Below are 20283 nucleotides of genomic sequence, written 5' to 3'. Positions count from 1 at the left end.
TGGGGGTGGTTACCTTAATGGGATCACCTCCAACCTATTCTCAATAGCCAGATGGACTAGACAAGGATGCCCACTATCGCCTTGCCACTATGCTCTCTACATAGAGCCTTTCCAGAGGAACCGTATCTACCATCCACATAATAAACCTAGGAACCACATATACCATCCACATATTAAACCTAGGAACCACATATACCATCCACATATTAAACCTGCTATACTTCACTGAATCAAGATTAAAAGTAAGACTTAAACACACCCCTACATATTGATTACTACTCCAAGACCTTCAGCCACTCTCTTAGTAATCAGAGAAGGTGCATTTGAAACTGCAGTGTATCTGCATATAATTGTAATCAATGATAAGACAGAGATATTAAATGTAGGGGTCATGCTACATATACCCCATACACAGTAAAAAATAGCAATTATCTGGGCATTACATTTACTTACAATTATAACTCCTGAAAGTGAAAGTGAGTCCTCCAAGAAATGTCCCTCCTTCTTAATGAATAGGAGAGATTACTGATCTCAATCTTGGGCAGGACCGATATTATTAAGATAATACTCCTGCCCAAATTATGCAGGGGCATATCAGCAAGGACCTGTGCTAATTATCGCAAATCGCGCTTAGCGCGATTTGCATTATCGCCGCCTATCGCTGGAGTATTATCAACGCTTTGAACAATGGCAATGTACATTCCAGCGATAGATGGCGTTATCTGGTATCTGCGCAGGAAAACTGCGATAATGGCAGTGCGCTACGGTAATCCTAGCTGATAGGGGAGTGTGGATTTAAAATGTCAATCCACCTCCCATTGTTAGCATTGATAAATCAGGTCTGGAGCAGGTGTTAATTTCCTGTGATAATTGCGGGCAGTGCAGCTTTTGTTGTCGCTTGACCCGCGTTGTTAATAGGGCAATGTTGTGGTGGCGAGGAATTTCATTCAGGATTAGGTGAGGTACGCCCACTTTGCATGTCATTAGCTATGATAATCGCTGACATGCAAAGCGGGAAGGACACAGGCGCTATTGCCAGTAAGCTGTCGCTAATTGCTGTTAGAGACAGCTTGTTCATTGGGCGATAATAATATCGCCGCTTTAGCGGACGAAATTGCCACTAAAGCGGCAATATTGCCCTTGCTAATATGCCCCTAAATTTGTTCAGAGCCCTGTCGGTATATCCTCTACCAGCTTTGTTTAATCATATAAACATTGCAATGACATCACTTATTTGGGAACATTGCAAGCCCCGGAGATCTTTAAGGTATTTTCAATTACCAGTCCAGAGGGGTGACTGGCCCATCCCAATTTGCAATCTTATTACTGGTCTGCACTTTGTAATAGGCAAACCGTGATGATTAGAAAATACTGAGATCAAGTCACACACCTGGTTTTCATTGCGGTGTTAATGAATAGAACACAGGTTTGCTATCAGCATATGCTCATTCGAAGTATCACCACAAACTTGTTAGGTTTAAAGGTGTTTTGTTATTGCATGGAAAGACATACTTAGGTATTTCAAGGTTCCTCAGTTGCATGGATATACATTAGTCTTGGACATCCTCAAACCCACCATTCAGATTCCTCGCTCTTCCCAATGGGTTAAAATTTGATTCCTACAGAAATTCAACAAATCCGGGACAAACTTAACATTCCCTGAGAATTCTTCAAATACATGCAAAATTGGGCTAACATGAATGCTGACAAGTTAGTATCAAACTGCCAACCTCGGATATATTGCTGCCTAATTGAGGGAGCTCTACAAATGAACTTGGGTTATTGCCAGATCTCCATTAAAGAAAATGGTTGAACGGTGGGTGGGTGGAATAATGGACAGGATTGCTAGGTGGCAAAATTAGCCCATATCTGCTAATCTATTCTGATACTTTGATATTTAATAACTTTATTTCGGCATTAATGTTTCCGCATCACTATTTAACCAAGCAATAAATTAAAAGCCACAAATAATAAAATAAATAAGTAACACATGTACAATGTTCAAAGTTCATTAGACTATTGCTCTCATGTCACAGATAATTAAGTTCTGTAATACAATGACAATAAAAACAATTCTAGAATTCCAGCTGGGATCAAACAAAAAAAACTCGTACAAATACTAGCTAGAAGATGAGAAAATCCGCATACTTGCAATGATCAACTGCAATTTAAAATGAGTACATTAAAACTTTTGGGTTTTCCTCCTAATGCCCCACATATGTTCTAGAAATTTAGCAACAGAGCAAGCAAATATGGAGCTAGCGTCTGATCTTAATATTCGTAAAGCTGATCGATGGTTGCGTGTACCCAGCAGTTTACACATTGGTTTAATCTACTTGGCTCTAGGAAGTGCATATGCTGTACAGGCAAAGAATATATGGGCAACAGATTAAGTAGCAATGTTGCAACCATAGCATAAGCGAGGCGACAGCACGTTGTGGTGCCAACCACTGGTAAAGGTGTTGAAAGGGAGGGTGCCAATCCTAAACTGGATGTAAAGCTTCCTATTGTTCGGTACCTGTATGATATCTAGATAGTGTTATAGTATGCTAACCAATTTGAAATCCAAGAACTCACTGGTAAGCCTCAAACAGGATGAATTGTTAATCTCTGTTTGTGCCACCCAGTAACATGATTTCACCAGATCTTTGGAGTGGGATGAGGCAGGGATAGAAATGCCCCAAGTTTCTCGCAACCTAATGGCAGAAAACACATTCTTTACATTGCTTATCCAAGCTATTTTATTAGACTTATCTAGAGTACTAACTTCCATTAGTGCATAGGCATAGGGGAGCAGTTCTGGTGAAGACCTAATTTTCCTCCAGAATAACAAGGGATGTATTGTGGCCTTATTGGCAATGGATTTCCTGCCCATGTCCAGCTTTAATGGGAGCATTGGGGTGCTCGGGGGCAAAAGAACCATACTCCTTAAAAACCTATGTTTGGTTCTAGACAGGTCATTTATTTTAGTGAACCCCCACAGTTCAGCCCCATAAAGGGCAGTGCTTACAGCTTTCAAATTGTAATCTGAAGGGCAGCCACAATTGGTTTACTGGTCAATGTGCGAAGTTCCTTCAAAAGTGCACAAATTATTTCCTTGTGCTTCAAGGACATCTTCGTCACAGGTGGTTTCCCTGACATGCAGTCAGATATTTTTATACCCAGATAATCAAAGGTATTTACCCTCTCTAGTAGAAGAATGCCTAGGGTGGGCCTCCCCCTATAGGACTTATGGGGATTGATCGCCATATATTTAGTCTTCGACGTGTTGTTCTCAAGGCCACGCAAAGCGCAGAAATCCTTAAACCGATTAAGTAACGTCTGAAGACCCCCTGGTGTTTTAGATACTAGCAGGGTATTGTCTGCAAATAATAGAGTAACCATTTTTTCTCCCCTTAGCATGGGAGCATCCGCAAGACAGAGAGACAAGAATTTGACTAAATTTTTAGGATAAAGGGAAAAACAGTTGGTGCCCACACGCTCCCTTAGCAAACTCCAATGTTGATGTTAATTGAGTCAGTAAGCTGGCCTTTGTCCTCGCAACTCACTCTAGCAAAAATCTGCATGTCACTGGATGTATTGATCCTTCTTCTGAATGTAGATTTTGGCAGGTTGGACCTTCCAACATATGATAGGGGTGCAAGCAATTGTGCATCTGATAAATACCAAGGGCCATACTACAGAAATGCCCCAGGGGTGCAATGGGCATTTGTGTCCACTTTGTACACCATCTTGGCATTTTGGTATTGCAGAAGGGGTCACAAATGCTTGTGCGGCCTCTTCTGTAACACAGATAGCGCTGGCGCACAACGCTATCATTTAAGGCCGTTCCCTCATTTGCATGGGGGTGTGGCCTCATGCAAATTAGGGAATATCCGTGCCTCTGTCCATGCACTGTATTAACAATGTGGGCCTAGAGGCAAGTATGCCTTTAGGAGGTGCACCTCTAAAGGCAACCCTCCAGAGGGATGAAAGGGAGTCCCAAGGACCCCCCAGACTTCTCCTTGCTGCACCCACCTGCAAGGGGATCTCTGATCCCTCTTAAAAGTGCAGGCGGGTTGACACCTGTACAGAGAAACACAGAGTTGCTTTTAAAAAGATGCTCCATATTTTTCTTGAATGTGCAGCCCTGAGGGCAAGCGAGTTTGTGGCTGTTCTGATGGTAGTGCATTCATCATAATAGAGCTCACTTTCCCTGTTTTCACCTGGCGCAACTTCTTAAAGGTGCGCCGTGGCATTAACAGAAAAAATGCCCCTCTCTCTAATAGGAGCCCAGGTGTGCTAAATTTGGATCACTTGTAATTGCGTTCTCTGCACAAACAGATTGCTAGTCTTCAGCCCATTTGTAGTGTTAGATGATACTGTAATGGCTTGAGATTCCAGATATGAGTCGGACTGCAGTGTTTTGGACCATCGTAATGAAAAACATATTTTTCAGGTGCTGCTAGACAACTAGCATTAGAGAAATTCATCCTTGTTTTATCCAGGGCGTTTACAACTGGTAAGTGCCGGTTGCTGTCAATGAATAGTAGGAGGTCCTTGAGAATGTATAATATGCCTAAGCATTTCCAGACACTGTACATATGGGTCTTTAGTGAAATTATAGTATCCACATAGATGCCCAAATTGCATAAAGCCTTGGTGGGAGATGGACGGTGGCAGTAGTCTGTCAACCAAGGCAAAGGCGCATTTGTGTAAGCAATACCACAGTCCTCGATGGGTTCTACTTCGGGGAGTGTGAAGCCATCCTCCAGAGCATCAAAGTGAGACAGTAGGATAATGACTTTTCACCTTGTTCTGAGTCAAAGTCATCAAGAGCCCGACCTATCATGTAGAAGGTACTGGAGATTATTCAGATTGAATAAGACCACCAGTTCTGTGCTGGTGCCTGGCCCAAACTCAACTTGAAAAGTACCCATGATGTTATTACCTTTTACAAATTGTTGGAGTTGTATAAATCATAACTTTTCCAGTAGTTTGCTAAGATACTGCAAGAGGAAGATTGGTCGAATATTATTGAGATCTTGAGAGTCAAGTGTATGTCAAATGTAAAGTGGATCGAATAAATCCCTGGTGATGGTTTTAAAACTGAACACACTATTTTCGAAGAATGCATACCTTCACATGCATTGCCTTAATTTTATAGAATTAGAATAAATAGTTTACCTTCATACACCCAGTCAGGAATTCCATTAAATATTTCATTTTCTTTTCCATTAGAGGTAACTTGTATAGCTGGTTCATCTGGGTTCTGCTTATAATATATATTGTTTCCATACACATATGCCTAGCAAAGAAGGGTATTCTATTAGTGCTTATCAAATTGTAATCCAAAATTACAGCAAATTATATTGCTAATAAAGCCAACACTATACCTTAGCTTAAACGTTTGACTACATGGTCATTTGTCAACATCTATAGCATGTCTTTTAAGAAGATAAGATCCATCCAGTAAACATGAGCACGTGCCACTCTCTGTTGATCACACACTCTCATTGGCAAAAAAGTGTTGCAATAGACTCCAAAAATGGCTTTACTGAATGGTCAACACCATGTTCCATTTTAACATTATACATTTTTGCAAAGTCAAAGATATGAATGACGTTGATTATCAAAGCAAGTTTCTTTTTTTAACAAGGAAGCACCTGTGCCAGGCAGATAAACCTCACCTCTCTAACACCAATGACCCACATAATGTTGAGACAATTCGAAATTGAAAACTACCTCAGTAAGTGGCAACAAGCAACAGTAAGGCAAAAGAACATGGTTTTAAAATCCACATTACATTAACAAAGAAGGTCCCTGCCAGTGTTTCAAAGAATTGGATGGTACTAAGCATCAGCATGGTACTAATTCTTATTTAATGAAATGCAAGCCAAAAATGTCTGTGAGGCACCAATGAAAAAGGACCTTTCGCAGAGGAAAAAATAGATATGATGGTAGGAGCAAGATGAATATATACAAATACAGCTTAATTAATTTCCAACTATTACACCAAACAAGCTGAAGAATCAGGAACAGTTAGGTCAAAAAAGGTACATAAAACCCATGAAACTGGCCAACCAAAAGAACAGTGTTTTTTACAAATCTTAATTTAATCAATCAATCAGGAAGAGCAGAGGAGAAAAACTGATTTTATGATAGAGCACAAGAATACGAGCTTAGAATTATTGTGCTTCTAAAATGTCATATGCAAAAAGAAAACTTGATGGGCAGAATGCAGAACAATGTCATACATTCACCCCAGTACAGAGATCTGGGCCTAAAACCATTGTTTTTTTGCTCACCATGCCATTCCAGTTTGGACCAAGCCACATGCAAATCACTATTGATCCTGCACCCAATGGGAACAGTCCAGCCCGAACTGCCAGGCCAGGTCCTCCCTGGACTGGAAGCGAGCATCCTAGGACCGGTTTCGGGCTTTAAGCCCTCATCAGCCAGGATAGCTTGACTCCAGTGGCATGTAGAGCACGGGACCCATGTCTGGGCATACCCGTCGGACTCGGGGTGACAAATGCAAAAAGAACAATTGACGGACAGAATGCAGAACAATGTCGTACATTCACCCCAGTCCAGAGATCTGGACCTAAATCCATTGTTTTCTTCCTCGCCATTCCAGTTTGGACCCAGCCATATGCAAATCAGTCTTGATCCTGCAGCCAATGGGAACAGTCCAGCCCGAACTAACAGGCCAGGTCCTCCCTGTACTGGAAACAAGCATCCTAGGACCGGTTTCAGGCTTTCAGCCCTCATCAGCCAGGATTGCTTGACTCTAGTGGCATGGAGAGCACAGGTCCCACGTCTGGGCATACACGTCCCAAAATGCAAAAAGAACAATTGATGGACAGAATGCAAAACAATGTCATACATTCACCGCAGTACAGAGATCTGGACCTAAATCTATAGTTTTTTTGCTCACCATGCCATTCCAGTTTAGATCTAGCCATATGCAAATCAGTCTTGATCCTGCGCCCAAGAACAATGGATTTAACCCAGATCTTTTGAGTAGGGTTGAATGTATGATTTATTCAGCATTCCGTCCATCATTTTTTGCTTAGCTCCTAAATGTCATAGCCAGACTATTGATTGCCAAAATACTGTTAACATAGGTACATATAGTACATTTTTAAGTTTAATAGGTTACATAGGTTTAACTCCACATTTACGTTCCTTGAAGAGATATATGTACATTGTAATAGGGATAAATATGTGGATTTAAATCTAGTTACTTAATTGTTACCTGTCTAGCATACCTTGCCAATATTTCTGCAGCCCATATTCTGGCTACAGTACTTAGGTAGCATGTTATTTAAAGCTCAATATTCAGGGGCCATATCAAAGAAAGACACAAATATTTGTAGGGGACAGAACAAAGCAAATACATCTGGAAAATAGAGGTAGGAACTGCTAGGAAAGATGTATTGATGAGAAAATAGAACATAAGAAAATAAATAAACAGATGGTTATTGAGATTAATGGGCACAGAAGACATGCAGAAAAGACAGAATAGATGGGCAGCAGATAGGGGTCTATATAGGGCTTTCTAAGTATTGCAAACATAATTGAAGTGGGGGTCAACAATCAAGAGCAAAGACTGTGAAATGTACTGAAACAGACCGGTTACAAATATCAGGAAAATGGGGTTATTTCTCTGAATGCAAAAAGTTCATCAAATGAGGAGAATGAGGAAGAAATACCTGATGAGTTAAAAGATGTACAAAAATGGGAGCATGGAGAACTCCCTAAGGAAAATAGGAATAAACAAATCAAATTTTAGGGAAAGTAATCATCATCTTGATTATTATATAAATCCACATATTTTGTAAAAGCAGATATGATATCTCAGTATTTTTTATGTTTTGCACATAATATACAAAAAACATGTTCAGCTTTATGCATATTGTAACTTTATAGGAAGGCACGGAGGCTAATATTATGCATATCCTCTTTATTGCCACTCAAAGCAGCAACTAGACCGCGCCTTTGTGTAACCAGAGAGAATGCCAGGCACAGTATGAGGGAGGTGACGGGTTGAGCTCAATTGATTTGCTATGATTTGAAGCTGGCAGGTGCATAGCAATGTAGGCACTTGCGCTTGCCAGTAAGAGTTTAATAGATACTCACAGTCTGCAGCGTCTCTCTTCGGGACCTAATCCCATTCTTTAACAGTGGCGAAAATGGAGTTGCTGTAGGCGTCTTTTAACACAGGCAACTATTTTGAATTGGGCAAAATATGGGTGGCACTATTGTTTGTTCGGCGGCTATATTTTGGGGAAACATACATATTTTTTCTTGTCAGTTTCATCATGACATCAGCTGAGGAGAGGTGCTGGCGGTGAATGCTATTTAATGAGTTTTTTTTAAGAGAGCTGATTCAGAAATTATATAGGAGTAGTATCAAGTTTGAGTAAAACAATTCTAGGCCTGTGAATTGAAGTAGTGAAAGTCATTACGGAAAGAATTACAACAGGTTAGCACACTTTGGATGACAAGGCACAGGAATGTGTGAATAAGGCTGTTTCTTCTTTGGCTAGTCAACTGGGGCAAAAAATGGATGATCGCTTGCAGAGGTTAGAAACGAGGATTAATAAAAAAGGAAGATTTACAGATTTGGTCTGTTGAGAAGGTTGCTGTGAAGGTGTGTGGATTGAATGAGGGTTGTAAAGTGTCCAAAAAAAGGAAACATTTACTGGGATACAAAGAAAAGAACTCAAATTTGAAAGGACATTACGGTCCTAAAGAAAGAAAACAGTGGGCAACTTAGTTGGAGTTGGAAGCGAAGGCAATAAAGGCCCCAAAAAGGGGTCGCAGAGCAGTAGCTTGTGGCGGGGCATCAAGCAGTGGTGACTTTGTAATTACTTGTTCATTTGATATGGGGATACAAATAATAATTAGACTGATAGGAAAATGTACAAAAAATTATTGGAAGGCAAGGAACAAGTAAAGCATGTAAAGGATTCTTTGGCGGGTACATGTTTGATCCTCACAAAATACACCACTGTTTATCTCCACAGTGGGTTCCGGCAGACCACGTAGAGGAGTATTTGGAGTTTTGGGTTAGGCGAGAGATGCCTAAGGAGGGGAGAACCAGATTATGTTCTGAGTGTACCAGACCATCTTTATCGAACATAGGGGATTATACTCACAAATTAGATCCAAAAATTTGGCTTTCTAAAATATGCCAAGGCCTGACCCTTAAAGTCTGGACAAAGTTTTGAATGTATTTGGTTCCTTGGCCAAAATCATTGACATGTGTGAGGAGGCATATTTGCATGAGACATCTGTTGATGTTCAGGAGATGCACCAATTGGTACAGCGCTCTGTATGTTTATTGAAAACTGCAAAGCAGCCTTATTTGTTGAGAGTAGGAAAAGTATATTGATGAAAATCAATCCGAAGCAGGCAGTACTTGCGAGTAAGGAATCAGGGCTTGAAACCAAGGGTATGCTCTTTGGGGAAGAGTTTGTGAAGGAGATGGTAAGGTATTCTGGAGCCTTTAATTCCATACAAAAGGTTCAAAAGTATATATGGAAGGTTTTTGGTGGGGCCAGGAGAATAACGGGTCGATTTCCCTGCGGAGGATTTGGGATCATGCAAGCTTCATTTTCACGAGGATATAGACCCTCAGGATATCAATTGCAAGGATTTTTTCCTCAAGTTCAGAGAGGAAGATCTAGGAGAGACAGAAGAACAAGAGTAAAACAAGGTATGCTCAGAAAAAGACCCTTTGTGTACTCCAATAAAGCTGGGTGGCGGACTTGCCCACTTTTTAGAATGATGGAAGGACATAACTGCAGATCCTTGGGTTTTGCAAACAATACAGGGTTGCCAAATAGATTTTGTGGGAGTACCATTGCAGGTAAAGTGTCTGAGGGTGTTAAGGTTTTTTAAAGAAGAAACCAAGATGGTAAGTCAGGAAGTGGATGAACTTTTCAAAAACAGAGCAATAGAGATATCAAAATATGATTCAGTAGGTTTTGTAAGAAATTGGTTTTTAGTGGAGAAAAAGGACAAGGGAATAAGACCAGTAAATTTGAGAGAGTTGAACAATTGGGTACAGTACAATCATTTCAAGATGGAAGCTATTCATTTGTTGAGGGACCTGTTAAGGGAAAGGGATTGTCTGTTTTGTCTGGATTTGAAGGATAGGTATTTGTCAGTCCTAGTTTGTCGGAAGCAGAGAGACATTCTGAGATTTCAGTGGAAAGGAACAATGTGGAAATTTAAAAGTCTTCTGCTGGATCTGACATCAGCTCCATGGTGCTTCACAAAGGTGATGAGACCAATAATGGCCTGATTTCAGACAAGAAGTGTCCGTTTGATAGGGTATTTGGACGACATTCTGATTATGTCGGAGAGCAAAGATTTGCAAACAGTGATGACAATACCAGTATTGGAGGACCATGGGTTTGCAGTGAACAGTAAGTAGTCATGTTGAGTTATGTGTCAGGAGATTTTGCTTTAAGAGTTTCAGATTCAGATGTTGGAGTGTGTGTTGAAGTTGCCAGTGGAGAAAGGGGAAGAAGATTCGCAGAGAGATTAAGAGGATGTTGCTGTGCAATTGGGTCTCATTTTGGTAGATAGCGAGGATGTTGAATTTGTTGTCAGTGTCAATCCTGGTAATTTTCCCTGCCCCTATACACTTTCCAGCTTTGCAGAGGTTGAAGGTGAGGTATCTGCACAAAGGAATGAGGTATTCTCAGAAAGTTCAGATGGATATAGAGACAAAGGCAGAGCTGGAATGGTGGGTAGGAAATCTGGAAGCGTGCAATGAAGAGCAATTTTTGGGGAGGCTCTGGACATGGTAATAAAGTTATATGACAGTCTTCTGGTTTGGGGAGCGAGATGTGGTTCTCCTGCAACAGGAGGGAAGTGGACACTTAAGGAGAAGGAAATGCACAACAACTACCTGGATTTGCTGGCAGTGTTTTTGCTGTGAAGAGGTTTGTCAAGAATCAGGTAAAATGATGCATGTTGTTGAAGATGGAAAATGTGTCTGTGGTAAGGTACATGAACAACTTAGGAAGTCCTCAGTCCAAGGCTGCAGTGGATTTTGTGAAAGAGTTTGGGCATTTTTGTCTAGGTCAGACTATTAAGGTTCAGGCTCAACATATACCGGGTCTGAGCAATACGGTGGCAGACTGCAATTCCAATATGGTGAGGGTCTCCAGCAACTGGATGTTGAACAGAGAGGTGTTCACGTCATTGGAGAGCAGATGGGGTCCATTGGCAGTGGATTTGTTTGCAAATATATTGAATGCACAAGTATGCAGATTTAACGGGTAGAAGCCAGTCCTGGAGGCAGATGCAACAGATTTGTTCGTGAAACAATGGGGAGTAGATAGCAGTTTTGCTTTCCCTCCATTGGAGTGATTGAGAGTTAGCATTGAAAGTGAGAAGAGAGTAAACAGAGTTCGTGCTGGTAGCTCCTTTTTGGCCATCCCAAGTGTGGTTTCTGGAAGTCATGGAATTGTTAATAGATGATCCAGTACTTCTGCTGGAAGCTTCAAATGTGTAATTATTCCTGTAGGAGAGAGTCACGAACGCGTGCTGCAGGGTCAGTTGCAGTTGATGAGATGATTGATTTCAGAAGAGCTTGGCAGGGGTCAGGCTTAGCGTCAGAAGCTACAAAACTCCTTAAGGATTCCTGGGCTTAAGGAACAACAAAGGCATACAAATTGGTATGAAAGAGATGGGTATGTTGGTGTTCTACACAGGATTTGGATCCCATTTTAGCAGCTGTGATAAGTGTGGTTAATTTTTTGACTGAGGTGTTTTAGGAGGAAATTCCTATAGTGCAGAGAATTTGTGAGGTTAAATATCTCAGCAGGTCATGAATTGGTGAATGGTTTGCCCGTGGGGCAACATGATGTGGTGAAAAGATTGGGAAGGAGTGTGAGTTTAAAAATTAATTCCCAGGGGCCAAAGTATTCTTTCCTTTGGGATATTGATTTGGTGTTAAGGGAGTTGGCTGATTGAAGTGAGAAGAAATTTTTGGATTGAAAGAATTTGCCATTTAAATTTGTCAGGCTTCTTTGTTTGAATGCTTTTAGGAGAGTATCAGATGTCAGGCCTTTGGATGTTTCGTCACGGAGTTACCTACCAGAAGGAGTGTGTTTTAAAATTACGAAAAGAACTAAGATTGTACCTCTGTCAAGTTTTTATCTGAGTTTGGAGGAACACAGGAAAATGTGTATGGTAAGGTGTTTGTAAAGGTATGAGAGCAGAAAGGCGAGTTAAGGGGTCAAGCAGATACGCATTTATTAATCTCTTTTAGGTATCCTCATTGCCCTGTTTCCAGTCCTACTCTGGCTAGGTGAGTTAAGGAGATGATTGAAAAAGGCTGGGATTGATGTTTCTAAGTTTGGAGCTCATTTCAGCGAGAGGCAAAAGGACTTCTAAGCCTTTGTTGACAGTTAGAAGTTTACGTGGTATCTTGGCTGGGGCAGATTGGTCAACAGATTCTGTTTTTAAGAAATTGTATTTTAAACTTGTGGAGTGAGCTGTAAGGATTATTATGGTAAGACTTTGAACATGCATAATGTTTGCCTCTGTGCCTTCTTATAAAAATCTGATTTTCCACAGGAGGGATGGGTAAAAAAATCATAATTTTATTAAAGACACAGAGGCAAACATTATCCCGCCATACTGTTGGTGCCCACCCTTTAATACCTGTTTTTGTGGTTCAGGAAGCAATTGAGAAGATTGGAGAAGTTTGGGATGATTTCTTCCATGGAAATTTATTGATTTTGGAAGACAAAACAGTTTCTGTTTATTCGCAGAAAAAACAGAAGGTAGATGGCTGCGTGGTTAAGCTCTTTCATTTTCTACTCGCCATTTACCCACAATATGAATAGCAGGAATGGTACTTTGTACTTTCGCAGCTGAGAAGAAGCAGATATCAATTTACATACATTGCTTTGTTTAGCATTAATACTGTTTGCTCACGGAAGAGGGTGGCCTTCCCATCCCACTCCTTGTTGAGATGTTTTGACGTATGTCATAAATAAGTGCGTATTCCTTCCATGACTAACTGCCTTTCAACTGCATTTGAAAATGTGTTCACCTTCACCACATTCATGACTTTGTTTAAAGAGAGTTTATAAGTTCATTTAAAAGCAAACGTTTTTGAGAATTTGGTAATATTTGAAACCCAAACAGTGGCAGTTGGATTTCTCTTCTTTCTGCTGAGCAGTATATAGGTCATTATATTGCAGTATGTATCCCTGAAGAATGTACACCAATACTTCTCGAACCTCCAAGTCCCTAATTCACTTTGTTCAATGGACAACAACAATTTTAATTTTCTTCTGATGATCGCTATCGGGGTTGCAACACTTTACAATTGTTAACGACTGTACATTTTAACTGTCGTATTGCCACTATTTAACTGTCTCATCTTTATTTGAAGATAAATACAATTTAAGTAATGTGAAAATTATCCTTTCTTTCAAAGAGGGGACATTATTCTTCAAAATATCATGCACTTTATGCTGCACATAGAACAGCAAATTTGAGTCTTAATTGAAATATACTGGAACATATTCAAAAATTAAAATTCAAGTTTTTCAATGAATCGTTACATTATCATTGCAGCATTTACTATTTCAGGGAGGCTTGAGGCAGCTGAAGATTTATTTGCATTTAAGGTGTAAGACTAATGAAATGTTCACTAAATAGATACCTTCAGAGATATCAAAACAACTGACTAGCATTTGTCTAACCAGTATACATTATTTTACATGACAATATGAACCAACTCACCAGTTTATGACCAACAGGGGACCAGGCTATATACTGGATATTATGTGGTAGTTGATTTGTTGTTACCAGAACGCTAAACAGAACGAAATGTTGTCAATATATTTTATTGTCACATAACATAACATAATAATTATTGTAATGGAAAAAATATACATAAAAACACTGACCTATTCTCAACATCATAAATGTGATAGGAAGCTGTATACGAATATCTCCATCGCTGTAACGATAAGAAATGCACAGAAAAGAAACGATTAGAATGTAAAAAAAAGTATGGTGGAGATTATAATGCTTCTTATGATTAAACTTAGGAAACTTTAATTAGGCAATAGTTATTTTCCAAAGTCGTCTTCAAATGTTTTTTTTCCCTCCAAAGTCTCCTCTGGGGCTATCGTGCATACATTGCACTCATGCAGATGTGTGCCAACATTTCCAGGTTAGATATCTCCACAGACATTTCTGCTCGACTTGCTTTGGCACGGTATGTTTTGTTATGCTAATCATTTGGTGCAAGTGAAGTTTTTGAAACTATTCTGAAGAAGTGAAAATGTCAGTACAAAATTCACCGACATTAACGCCGTCTGTTTAATTCAGAAACAAGCATCACAGAGCTTTATAAAATAAAAAAATACACATCTTGCAAGTGAAACCAATTACACAGAAGTGCAGCTCAATAAGCCACCCATGAGCTTTTTGAGCTCCACAAGGTCAAACACTGCCATAACTTACAAGAGCGTTGCACAACATTAAGACAATATGCTATAATGCACCAGTTCCGTTCCTTGTTTGTACAATTGACATCAAGCACATTTGCAAAAACAACCCATCTTCCATAATATTTGTATGTATTTACAGTCTTGCCAACATAGCATTATTGTACTATACAATAACACTGAAATGAAGCCAGACTAAAGAAAGCTAACTGGTAAAAAGCCAGTGTTACTGCGCCCCTGAAATGTACTAGGTTTGCCAAACAGAACACCACGTAAGCAGTGCCTATGGCACTACATGTTATAATCAATCCAGTGAAGTGGCAGAATGCCACTTAGCAGCGGCCTGTTCTAGTGCCCAAATGTAATTCAGCGAAGTCGGTGGCTGCAGAACACCACCTAATACCGGCTTGTGGTGCTCCATACCTGCTCATACAATGATGGTGCTGGAAAGAAAAGATCCAAACCCTGCGCACAGTGTTGATTGAACACATACCTAGGTCTCCTGACGAATGAAGAGCAGCATATTCTTCCCAGTATTTGAAGGGCGAGAGGATCAGCAGATGAACATTTACTGGGATCTTTGAGGGGGAAAAAGATGGGCAGCGGGTGGTGGTGGGCAGAGTGTCAGTAATATTGCTCTTGGGGCATGCCATCCCGATTCCGTTACATAAATAGCACTGGCTGGAAAGTCCAGATCAGCAAAAGTTTCAGGATCACTTTTGGCTTGTGCTGGCACACATTTTGCCATAAGTGTAGGACATAGATTCCTCCCATTTAATCCCCTTAGACTATTTGCTTTTTGACTACTCAGTTTTGGACTTTTGATGTGAGTGTGTCTCACCACCTGAATCGCACTCATTATAAATTCTGTCCAATCCACCAGTGTCTGCCTTTTAAGTGAAGGCCACTACTGCACAGGTAGAATAAAAGGCTCTGGGCTGGTTAGACACAAACATGTGAGCACACGTTCGAGAACACCTGTGTGGGTTGAGCGTACTAGACTACAACCTGGCTCAGCCCAGTATTTGCACACAAATAGCCTTTAAGCCTCGGCGGAGTACACAAACTCCGCAAAGTGCAAAAAAAAACATCGGGCTACGCAGAGGTCCACAAGCGGCGGAGTGCATTAGAGAAATGCTGTTTGCAGTGATTTTTAGTGCCAGGTGCTTGTCCGCACTGTGCAATCATCTCAAACGGCACCATGCACAGCTCAAGCAGGCACTGCTTCATTTCTGCTGATCAAGTAGATTTTTACTTGAGCGGCAGCTTTCTCAACGTGAATGGTCAGTTTCTCAATGTGAGCGGTCGCGAGCATATGCGACCACTAGCAATAAGAAATCTGACCGTCCGCGTTTAGAAATCTCACCGGGGGGTTGATTTTCCATGCTCACATTCGCCAACTTGATGTTTCCGATCGTGAACGAGGAAAAATCTCGCCGGGAGGTGCATTTTCCTGACTCGCGTTCGCCAACTTGACGTTGACATATGCGAGTGAGGAAAAAAACCTCTGCTCTGCAAGTTTTCGGGAACTCCGCGAGCTCTGCATAATGTGCAGTGGGGAAAACTCTGCTAACGGAGCGGAGTTCACCGCCCAGACTTGTTTTCTTTTAAAAAATTGTTTTATTGTAAACGTAAAAGATCATACATCAAAAGAAAAACAGACAGGCTTGCAAAAATACACATTACAGTTACGAGTTGTATCCAAGTCAAATGTGCTTAGCACAACACGAAATACATCTCTATTTTTATCTACAATCAGATTACATCATGTTACACAGTGGAAGGTAGTACATCAATAGGATGTGTTTCTAAATAAGCCATTAGCAGTAGCCAATTGTCTCTAGGTTTAAATCTTCTCAGAAGTTCTTCCTCATAAGTTTGTAGGGTGTCCCTGCAATATACCATTTTGTGGAACCTTTGCTTACATGTGGGGTATTTTTTGCCATTCCAAGACCTAGATATCCGTCTTTTCGCCAATAGCAGAGCTATTACACAGAATTTACACTTAAACGTTCTTAAGTTTGACACAAGACCCAATAAACATGCACGGATTGTACAATCCACCCTGATTTCCAAAACAGCACTCAATATCTCTGTTAGATTTTCCCAGTACACCCTAATCTGTGGGCAGTACCACGCTAAGTGTATAAAATCAGCATCATCGCTACCGCATCTTTTACAGCATGCATCAGATCAAAGCCCGCATTTCTTTAGTTTAACTGGTGTATGGTATACTTGATGTAGGTATTTATAATGTAGGATGAGCAAGTTGCCATTCGGAGTAAGCATGTCAGTTAGCGCGCAGCAAGTGTCCCACTCTTCGTCAGGCAGGGGCACATCCAGAACATCCAACCATCTCTCTTGCACCTTTTGTGTAGTACCCGCTATGTCGGTCTGTAATAGCAAGTATAGTTTGGTCACAAGGTGTATGTTATGCGGGTTAGTGATGATCATTTGTAAAGCTTGGAGTGCTGTCGGTTCTGCTGGAAAAGTCAGGTAAAGGACTCTGATGGCACCTCGCAATCTATGATAAGTGAATTTAAAGAGGAGGTTTTGGTTACTAATGTAAGTGAGATCCTTCGGTTCTATAAAGATAACGTAGTTGTATAAATCACCTACACATGTATCCCAACCTGTTGCAGTAGTGTCATGCCCACTTTTTCTTGAGTTACTGAAATAGCTGGATGCTGTGGTAGTGGCAGTGCTGGTGCATAAAGTGGCAGCTTGTGTGCTCATTCCCACATTCTCTGCCATGTCAGATTCGTAGAGCAAATGGTATTATTTTCATGTCTCTATACATGTGTGCGAGGATGTGTTGAAGCGCAATTGGATGAGCGTCCCCATCTTCTATCGCCAAACGAGGCAGGTATCAAACTGAGTGGTACCAATAGTGTGCATATTGCGCTTGGGCACACAAATAGTAGAGTAGAAAGTCAGGGACTTTAAAACCTCCCTAAGCGTAAGGTAGTGTTAGCACGTGTAGTTCAATGTGTGCTTGCTTACCAGCCCAGATGAGACAAGTTAAACGCACGCTTTCAAGCTTTAAAATACCGATTTTGGTGGGGTGATGGGGATGTTATTAAAGAGGTAGAGAAACTGGGGCAGTATGACCATTTTTACTATGGCAATTCTACCTGTCAGGGAGAGTGGCAAGGGTATCCAACATTCTATTTTAACTTCAAGTTTATTAATTGCAGTTCCATAATTGTCTCGGATAACTAAGGCAGGATCCCTGTGATACCAAATATCAAGGTATTTGATGGCTTCTAGCTGCCACTCCAAAGCAAAGTCCACTGGGTGCGGTGTAGTAATAGCAGTTACGGGAATAATGGTGGACTTACTCCAATTTATTTGGAGGCCCGAAGGTCCACCAAACTTGATGTATTCCCACAGAAGGGGAGATAGATTTTGTTTTAGTTCACAGGCATATAAAACCATATCATCCACGTATTAGGAAATATTTATAGGGCGCTGTATAAATTGCAGGACTGTGGCTTGGTGATGTTGCCTGATCTTACATGCTGTTCACTGCCCAGACTTCCGGGATTGGTGTTTACCTGGTGTGGGCCTTAAAATGTGGGAGGAAGCTCATAGGGTATGTTAGACCTATTATCCTTAGAATGGTCTTTCCCCATACTTTTTGCCTGATACCTTCTGTTTTGCTGATTCTGTTTGTTGGTCTTAGGACTCTGAGCACTTTACCACTGATAACCAGTGCTAAAGTGCATGTGCTTCTCCCCTAAACATGGTGACATTGGTGTATACCTGATTGGCATATTTAATTTGCTTGTAAGTCCCTTATAAAGGGGTATAACATATACCCAGGGCCTGTAAGTTCAATGCTACCAGTGAACTGCAGCACTGATTGTGCTTGTTAAGATGTTCTGTGATATATCATAAATATATGCGTTTTCCTTCCATGACTAACTGCCTTTCTATGGGTGGCGCAAACTGTGGCTCATTGTGCCTCCCACAGAAGTAGCCTTCAGACCTGTCTCAGGCCTGCCACTGCAGTGTCTGTGTGCAGTTTACTGCCACTTCGACTTGGCATTTAAAACGGCCTGCCAAGCCTTTAACTCCCCTTTTACTACAGATAAGTCACCTCTAAAGTAGGCCTTAAGTAACCTCAAGGGCAGAGTGCCATGTAAGTAAAAGGTAGGACATGTGCGTCTAATCTTTACATGTGATGTTAGTGACAAACACCCCAAATTCGTTTTTCACTACTCTGAGGCCTATCCCTCTCAAGCGCCTTTGGACGGCAGCACAATCTGAGTAGGGGGCCCAATCCACCATGTTCACAGATACCAATATGATTAGATTTCGCTTCAAGAATCAATGGAGAATGGTCAGGGCCTAGTAGAAAATGTATGTGTCTATCCAGGGAAGGGGGTGTACAATGAAAAGAGAAAACTAGTACAAGATAATTAATGAGTTTAAATACATTATTTCAGTGTTATATGAGCTGACTATGCCCTGACTCAGCTGTGGTACAATATGGACAGGAGTTCTTATAGCCACTGTGCAAATGCATAACTACGTTCAATCCAATAATTTCTTTCATGAACATGACTATGGTAGTGGCTATTTTGAAAGGAATTTATTTCTGTTCTTCACATTGAGAGGTTGCCATAAATATGCAGAATTATACACATCTCTGAAGTGATTCTTAGTAAAATAAAATCAGTTTTAACAGCAAATATTAATTGTAACATGCCATATTCTGAACGTAAAGCAATTACAATACAATACCGAGCAGCCATGTCCATTAAGAGGATAACAACCAGGATGGTAGAAGGATTGTTCCTTCTACCTGTTTGGGGTTAGAGGGGAGCAGAGCTTGGGCTGGGCAGGCTGCCTTGCTTCAATGCTGGGTTGGTGTTCTGTATCCAAGCCCACTACCCTGAAGTGCATGATGGGCAGTGCCTGAGTGCGAGCTCTCCCGACAGCTGCTAATAGCAGCTGCAATACCGAGACAAACAGGCCATCTTTTACCAACTACCCCTGCATAAGCCAGGTCTGGTGGCTCAGTGGACTAATGCGTCCATTGCAGGGGCCTGTGTTCGACCTCATGGTCACAGGTTCAAATCCCGGCGGGTCCACTCAGCCTTTTATCCATCTGAGGTCGATAAAATGAGTACCATTGAGTTGGGTAACAATGAACATCTGTTATTCAGCGCCAAGAGACCTCTGAGTGAACGTGCGCTTTACAAATACACGTTATGTTATGTTACAATGACAATCTTTGTAACACTCCTTTGGGCTGATCCAAGATCTGTATGGCATGTAAAAAACACAAAATGGCTTACTGAGCAGACCCAGAGAAGATAGTTGCTGAAGAGGGCTGACTGATATCCCACCCAATGTATATTTTGTATGTGACGATTACATGGTTTCTGGTACACCACCAAAACTCTCTGTGGCCACACCTTAAAAGTTCTAAAGGGCCACCTGTTCCCACAGAGCAAACAAAATCCAAGGCTCTCCTGACACCTTTCCTCCACTTCAGCTGCAAAGAGCATTGTGAGAGCCAGCACTTTCAAGAAAAGCAAAGGGCTTTGGAGTCAGATGAATGATGCATTTTGCTTCTCGCAAAAAATGCATTTCTGTTGCAGCAAACCCAATTTTGCAATTCGGTAACCTGTTACCGAATCACACAATGGGTTTGCAATTCGCTATTTGAAAGGGGCATGTTTGGGGCGTCCCTTCGAATTAGCGAATCCTAACTGTATGTATGAATGTTTTGTGACAGTGAATGCGGTCGCAAAACATCTGCATATTACCACCTACTTCAAGTAGGTGGTAACCA

The 20283-nt window shown here is 41.0% G+C and overlaps 1 protein-coding gene across 1 annotated transcript in view; it reads right to left on the bottom strand.

Annotated features, from left to right (window-relative positions):
- The window catches only part of FAP (fibroblast activation protein alpha), a 662945-nt gene that overhangs the window by 529636 nt on the left and 113026 nt on the right, over positions 1-20283 (bottom strand). The window contains exons 6-8 of the mRNA XM_078681652.1: positions 13932-13984; positions 13765-13837; positions 5167-5287 (exon numbers count right to left, since the gene is read on the bottom strand). Of these exons, the coding sequence (XP_078537778.1) occupies positions 5167-5287; positions 13765-13837; positions 13932-13984 (247 nt within the window). The remainder of the gene's footprint in view (positions 1-5166; positions 5288-13764; positions 13838-13931; positions 13985-20283) is intronic.

This window comes from Lissotriton helveticus, chromosome 3_1, assembly GCF_964261635.1.
Source record: "Lissotriton helveticus chromosome 3_1, aLisHel1.1, whole genome shotgun sequence".
NCBI classification, from domain to species: Eukaryota; Metazoa; Chordata; class Amphibia; order Caudata; family Salamandridae; genus Lissotriton; species Lissotriton helveticus.
This window is presented reverse-complemented; position numbering and strand designations above follow the sequence as displayed.